At 37.4% G+C, this 7,839-nt stretch overlaps 1 protein-coding gene across 1 annotated transcript in view; it reads right to left on the bottom strand.

Annotated features, from left to right (window-relative positions):
- Positions 1 to 6,537, bottom strand: part of DSG4 (desmoglein 4) — a 40,348-nt gene extending 33,811 nt beyond the window's left edge. Inside the window, exon 1 of the mRNA XM_032421228.1 lies at positions 6,412 to 6,537. Coding sequence (XP_032277119.1) covers positions 6,412 to 6,537 — 126 coding nt within the window. The remainder of the gene's footprint in view (positions 1 to 6,411) is intronic.
- Between the last annotated feature and the right edge of the window lie 1,302 nt (positions 6,538 to 7,839).

The raw sequence follows: 7,839 nt of genomic DNA on the forward strand, positions 1-7,839 counted from the left end.
TGTGTTGTAAGTGAAAGTCTTATTCTGATCTAAAAGTAGGACAAAATAGGTATTTTATTTTTGCTGAGTAACTATTTGGAATTTATTGCTAATAATGAATCTGACAGAGGCATTTAGTGTTTAAAAATATTTTAAGAAATAGAATACAGGTGTAAAATTTAAGAGAACAAAATTTTACATGCATCTTCTTTCTTTATATTTCCAAAATAAATCTTTGGATTTCATATTCTTATAAGTGATCCTGCAGATAATTTTAAACACTAACATTGCCATGAAAAGAAACATTTTTATAGTATTTTACATTCTTGAGAATGTTTAATAATATTTCATCTATCATTAAAAATGATTTTTAAAATGACCTATATGCTGACAATTCTATCGGGTCCTCTTTTAATATTGTTGAAAATAAATAATTGAAAATCATATGACTTGCAAGAAGACACTTCATGAGTTTTAGAGTCATTTTTTTCTCAATACTGACATAGATACTTTGAATTATCCCTTGGTTCAGTGCCCCCAGATACTTTTATAATCCACTGCAGTGCAACATAATAATATTTGTTGAGAGGTGTGACTTTTTTTAAAGGGAGATTTGGGAGAGGACAACTAGATTGATACCTCAAGTTCAGGTGCATGATCATAAGATTGACTTCAGGAAAGAATATATATATATATATGAGAGCTGAAGATCTAGTAAATGATTCACTTAGGACTATCTGTACACTTGTACCCTCTGAAGTGATCATGTACATCAGAGATATTGGTGCCCCAAATGAAGATTATTGTTGTAGCAGCAATTAAGCTGGTATCAAGTTTCTTAAGTCTGTATCTAAGTCAAATAATTTATATCTCAAAGATAAGTAGCCCTAAATTATAATTTAGCTTCATAAAAAGCAATGTGGTTTAGACACATTGGACGCAGAAGAATTGAGTCTGAGTCTTGACTTTGTTTACCAGCTGTGTGATCTTGGATAAATTTCCTAGCTTCTCTCTGATGCAGGTTCTGATCTAAAAAAGAATAAAAGTGTGAAAGTGATAGACACAGTAAATGCTCAGTATATTTATAAAGAGGAAGAAGAATGAAAGAAGAGTTTCCTTCTGTGCTTTGGAGGGTATGTTCACAGCACACCCTATCATATAAAAGTATTAGTCATTCATTTTTAAAGACTTGAAATTAGCCACATCAACCCGATTAGTCCTCAGTTTAAAGGGATAAAGGCAATGTTTTGAATTTATTTTATTTGCTCTTGTCCTCTCTACAGAATCCAACTCAGTTGAAGAGTAGCAACGATCCATGGTTGCCCTATGAGTCTGCGAGTATAAGGTGTAAATGTCTCTGACTTTTTTTTTTTTTTAGTTTGGGGAAGTTGCAATGTTAGATCCTAGGGTTCTTATCTAGGAGAACTTACGTTGTGCCTGACTGGGATGGTACACTTCTGGTATTTCTGTTTTCTGCTCAGCTGGCTCTACTGATGAGAGTCCTAATAGCCATACTCTCCAAATCCTGTCCCTTTATGGGCAGGTGTTACTGAACGAACTGTGGGTTTTATTCTTAAGCCCTACAAAATCATGAGCCCTGTCAGGAGACTCCTCACTTTCCAGGAAATACCTGTGAATAGGTGTTTTGGAAGAAACATGAAATGACATCATCTTTCTAAATTGCATGTAGTAGCCTACCTGCATGAACCTCAATTAAACTGTGCAGGATAGTTATGGGTTCCTGGCTAATTGCAGAAATTCCTTGCCTATAAAAGTCGCCTTTTTGGAGCCTATGTAGGTCACACATCATGCTAAGGTGTGGTTTGACCTGAGAGCCTGGCTAAAAGACATCACACAGAATGGAGAGGTTTGAACCAGTTGCCGTAATGGCAGAATACAGGAAAAAGGGTGTTAGAGGCACGTGCAGTTGAGGGAGCAGAAATAACCCAGAGAGATGTTTGGTATGCTGAGTGTGCTATGCTCTCTGTGGCCTAGTTTGATGAGAGGGTTTCCCATCTTCCTTTTTCCTTTGGATGTCTTTACCATAAATTGCATCAGTGGAAGTAACATGAAAAGGACTTTTTCTGGCAATATAAGAACTCCTCAGAAGCTAAAACGTATGCGCCTGTGCTACTTACTCTCCAAGAATGTGATGAAGACTAAGACGGAGTATCTGCCCAGAAGGGGTTCCCACATTCAAAGAAGGAGGAAAGCAGAGATGTATAAAAAGAGATGGGCATCGTATAGGCACTATCGAAGAAGCATGGATAGGATAGAGCATCCGCCCAGGTATGGGAAGGAGTCAGTGCTGGAACAGTGGATAAAGTTTTGGACATGTAGTATTGATAACTGTACCACTTATGGTACATTTATGAATTATTTATGCCCTGAAAATTTCTTTATTTGTAAAACGAGGATACTTCTCTTCATCCCTGAGGACTTCTTTTATGTGTGTGAAATGACTTTGTTAACTGTAAAGTGCTTTGTTAGTGTAAGACAGTAAAATGGGAATGCGGTGGCAGACCGAATCCCCAAGATCCAACTCCATGGTTGTCTCAATTTTATTTTATTTTATTTTATTTTATTTTAAAGATTTTATTTATTTGACAGAGAGAGACACAGCAAGAGAGGGAACACAAGCAGGGGGAGTGGGAGAAGGAGAAGCAGGCTTCCCACCGAGCAGGGAGCCCGATGCGGGGCTCGATCCCAGGACCCTGGGACCATGACCTGAGCCGAAGGCAGACGCTTAACGACTGAGCCACCCAGGTGCCCCGGTTGTCTCAATTTTAAACCTTCAAGCTCACTAGCCACATTAAAGTGGTCCATTAGCATATAGGTGGGAAATATGGTGAAGTGACTTGGTAAGAAAGATAAATTAGAAATGAAACCCATTCATTATTTAAAAATTTTCACTAATAAAATATTATGGAACAAGTACTATCCTTTGTGTGGGAGTTCCAACCTGTAATGATGTACCTGTTCTAGGGAGAATAAAAGGATAGACAATATTCTGTAACCATCTAACTTTTGGCAAATTGCTGAAGTTTTCCTGGGCCTGTTTTTCTTTGTCAGTACTTTCTCCTAGAGAGAATAGGATGATTTTTATACAAGATATTGGAATCTAAGTCATTATGTGTGCTTCCTGCAATATTAGACTACACATGATTCTTTTACATACTGAGTGATTTAAAGCAGTAGCTACTGAACAAGGCTATTTTTAATTTTTGTGACTTACCTTTTTGAAGTCAGTTTTTGAAGTCACTTGCACACCTAGGACTAACTTATTAATAAGCAGTTCTCTTCTGAATAATACTTATAAAAATAATTGTGTAAAGCCATTGGTATCCACACAGAGGTATGTTAGAGATGCCAAGTACAAGCCTAATTATACCACTTTTGTTTATAATTGAAGGTATATCGAGTAGTGGCATTTTAGTTTGTAAGCCGTGTAATTTTCCATGTAGAAAGAAAGGCAAATACTTCTCATGCAGGTAATATCTGAAGGTTTCACTCCAATCACTCCTTCCACAAACCCTCTCATCAGAGGTGCTCCCTGTGCATGAAATATTCCAACTGTGCTCCCACTTGGGAAAGGGAAGGAAATGTCCCGGCAGCTCAAACAATAGTTTCATTACTTTGTAAGGAACTCCTGCCTGGATACTTAGGGACTAACAAAGAGTCAGAAGACTATGTAATCAGGATTGAAGAGTTCTCTTAAAAAGAGAAATATCTTTGAAAAAGGGGAAACATCATAGAATCTCAAGAGGCATGAAGTATTTTTGGAGCAGGATTTTTTATTTTTTATTTTTTATAAATTTTATTTATTTATTTGACAGAGAGACAGCAAGAGAGGGAACACAAGCAGGGGAAGTGGGAGAGGGGGAAGCAGGCTTCCCACTGAGTGGGGAGCCTGATGCGGGACTCGATCCCAGGACCCTGGGATCATGACCTGAGCTGAAGGCAGACGCTTAACGACTGAGCCACCCAGGCGCCCTGGAGCAGGATTTTTATCCTATAGCTCTACAGATAGATATTCTTGAGAAGACTATAGTAAAATTATGGGCCATGTTATGATGATAATACGAGATATCTCTTGGGATATAACTTTTTTTTTTTTTTTTTTTTTTTTAGTCCAACATGTAGTCTGCAGGAATCTGAAGGCAAAAATATAAATTTGCCGACTGGGACTAAAATATATATTGTATTTCCTTATATTTACAACAACAAAAATAATAGAGGTGGGATTTGCTTCCATGTGACCTTTGGTGTTACGTGTTGAAAGAAGGAGGAAAGCCAGTAACTGAGAAAAGATATTGGAATGTAATAGACAATATAAAAGAAGCATGGAAGGGATACAGCATTGGCCCAATTGGGACATCAATGTTTCTGTGACAAGCAGTACTAAAACCAGTCATTTAATGTTATCTAGGGCATTCTGGTTAGCACAAGTGAAAAACAAAATCAGATAAGGTGTTTTTTTGTTGTTGGTGGTGGTGTTCCCATAAGTCTATACTCCTAGAGATTTGCCTGACAATAAAATAAAACAAATTTCTGTTCTATATGGCAGAATCACATTGTTTTATGTGAGAACTAAATTGGTAAGTGGCTTGGTTAGTTCTAAATATGTTTTTAAATTCTGATGTCTGTTTTCAATTTACAGTAAGATAATATTTATATGCTTTAGCCATCTACCTTCTTTACTTTCCAAGACGGAGAAGACTTAGTTGAAATGTTTACATTTCATATGTAGCAGGAATGATCACCATATATGCACAAAAATTCTTATCTGATAAGAGCTACTTGGCTGCGTTTTTTTTTATGGTATCAACTTGATAAAATATAGGTCTCTCACAGCTAATAACTGTTCTGTCTTAGGTGATTCTTTCCTAGTAAAACTTATACAATCCACAGCATGACCTAAATCTTTAGATTCTTTGACTAAAGTTATGAAAATAATATTTGGGAGCCAGAGATGAACTTCTACTACCCGACTCTTCAATATAGGTCATTAAAGGATTTCAGTTTCTGCATTGGCAGAAGCTTCATGACATCATGTCTAACAGTGTGTCCTGACACGGGGCACAATGAGGCCCTGAAAGGTTGGGTACTTTGACCAAAGTTATCCAGCCCCTTTGAGGGGAAGCTGTGACTCACCCTTGAGGCTTCTGAGTCCCAGTTCAGTTTTGACTGTACCTGACCACCGCAACCCATTTTAAGCAAAATGTGGTGAACGTCCTTAGGAGGACGATGCCAAAGGGCTCACGTGATAAAATGAGACACCCTATTGTAGCTTAGAGTTTTGGGTACCATTTATAGATCATGTCAGTCAAAATCTTGTTTAAAGTGCTCTTTGTGGTTGAGATAGAGATGACACAAAGTAGCCATCTCTGAGAAGCTGCCCCACCCTCATTAGCATAAGCTGCTGTGATGCCCAGATAGCCTTTGATTTAGTTAATGAAAAAAGGGCAGAGTTCATGTTCAAGAAGTGAAAGGCAAGTAGGTGTGCCTATTTTCCACAACATCCATAATATTATACTGATTTTACCCTAACTTATTCCAATCTTGAGATATGCTAGAAGTTTCTACTTCTAATTACAGACGTTACTATTTGATATGTTAAAAGCTCTATTAGAAATCTATTAGAAAAGACCTTAAATCTATCACAATTACCAAGAAATGTAAAACACAAATACTGTAGTATCAGTGGGGAGTAGGGAGAAATTAAGCATCAGAAACATGAAAAGTAGTAAGAGTAATAAAGCAATACTACCAAAAAGAGATGCTGAGAATCTGAAATATAATACTCTTTCAAGATCAAGGAGAAGAAAAATTAACTCTTCAATTAAATAATATTGTCATAAAACATGCCTGTGCAGAGAACAGGAGGCAAAATTTAGTGCTCAGAAGTAGCCTTTAAAATCTAGACGCATGCAATCAGTTTTCCTTACAAAAACAAAAGATTTATCTGAGTTTAAAATCATGAAGATAACCCACAGAAGTATAACAAGAGGTCTACACTGATGATTCCCTTTTTTTGAAATACTTTTTTAATAAGGATTTTATTTACTTGAGAGAGAGAGAGAACGAGAGAGCTAGCATGAGTGGCGGGGTACAGAGAGAGAGGGAGAAGCAGATTCCACGCTGAGCAGGGAGCCCGACGCTGGGCTCGATCCCAGGACCCTGAGATCATAACCTGAGCCAAAGGCAGACACTTAACTGACTGAGCCACCCAGGTGCCCCTATATGGATGATTCTTAATTTCTATTAAAAATTAAATCAGATTCTTTCCTTTTCCTTTAGTAACATAAATAAAAATGATCATTGTAACAGAGCATTACACTTCTTTTTGGAGTTTTTCAGTTTACAAATATTTTTCAAAAATGATCTTATTTAATAATCTGTCTCCCAAACTTAGAGAATGGAATGTTCTACCACTGTTCGCTTCCAAGCTTGGGCTGTGTGCCCTTTGGCAGTGTTAGGCTCCTGCACTGCTTTTGAAGCTCGTGGAAACTGTGAAGCCCCGAAGAATGGCACCTGCTGGGCCAACTGGATGGCCATGTGTTCCCATATCTCCCTAGCCCGGCTGTCCTCTGCCTTTTAGAACTGATGTACAGATGAGTCCCATATAATGCCAGTTGCCTGAATATGGTGAGAATCATTTTCCAAGCTAATATCATAGCATCACTGTGGACATTCCTGGGAGACTGAGGTGAGGCCAGCAATAGGGTATTTGCATTTATTTGCTTTGAAAAAAAATATGTACAATTTCAATGATCCCCTCCTATTATCATTCCCTTTAATTTTTCTTAACTGTGTTGATTGAATTGTTCTGAACATCGATAGACTTATGTCTAATGTAATCTAACGTAGTTTAATTCATTTTTTTCAAAGATTTCTTTATGAAAGAGAGAGAACATGAGTGGGGGAAGGGGCAGAGAGAGGGAGAGAATCTCAAGCAGACTCCTTGCTGAGTGCAGAGCCCATCTCGGGGCTTGATCCCACAATCATGAGATGACCTGTGCCAAAATCAAGCTTAACTTGATTCGGATGCTTAACTGACTAAGCCACCCAGGTACCCCTTAATTGAATTTTTAAAATAGATTTTTCTAATTGAAAATTGGTGAATTGACCAACCTGATCTTTGTTATCTAGGGCCCTGGCATTAGGAGCTGCCTTACCTTTTTCAAGGATAGGACACTTGCTATGCATGATACCTATCTGGAAAGTACTTCATGCCTTGAGCACCCAAGGGTTGGAGGAAAGTAGTACAATATCCAAAATGCCATGTTTATTTTAAAGAAATATATCATCTAAATGGTTCTTTCCTGGAATGTAGGAATGCTTTAATAATGCCAGAAAGGGCTTGTCCTGATGGCTTGGTTTTCTTCATTTTCTTTAGCCATTTTTGATAGGAAAAAATTCTCGTATGACTTAAATATTTCATAGTTATTCACAATGTAATTTTGACATAGCTACCATTCCTTCACCTTGAAACAAACTCACAGGGAAATAACTGTTTAAAAGAAATGGCCTTGACCAACTTTACTTCCCTACACATGTAGAATCCATTTGCACTGGGAATTTTGACAGCAGTCTGTTTGGTTTAAGTATAAATAAAAGAAAATAGAAAAATAATTTTGTTTCTGACTATAAATTTTAGAATTGTTCTGATATTTAATCTGAATTAGATTATGTCTGTGATGTCACTGAATTCTAATTTAGCCAGATTCTCCCCCTGCTTTTCTATGGCATTTGGTCCCTCAAGCATGGAGAGTACTTTCAAGTCACCACTGGCTGAACTCACAGAACTCTCTTTATAGGAACAGGTTTAGAAAGGAATAAATCCCACGTAGAAAGTCT

This window comes from Phoca vitulina, unplaced genomic scaffold (genome assembly GCF_004348235.1).
Source record: "Phoca vitulina isolate PV1807 unplaced genomic scaffold, GSC_HSeal_1.0 scaffold24, whole genome shotgun sequence".
In the NCBI taxonomy this organism is placed as follows: domain Eukaryota; kingdom Metazoa; phylum Chordata; class Mammalia; order Carnivora; family Phocidae; genus Phoca; species Phoca vitulina.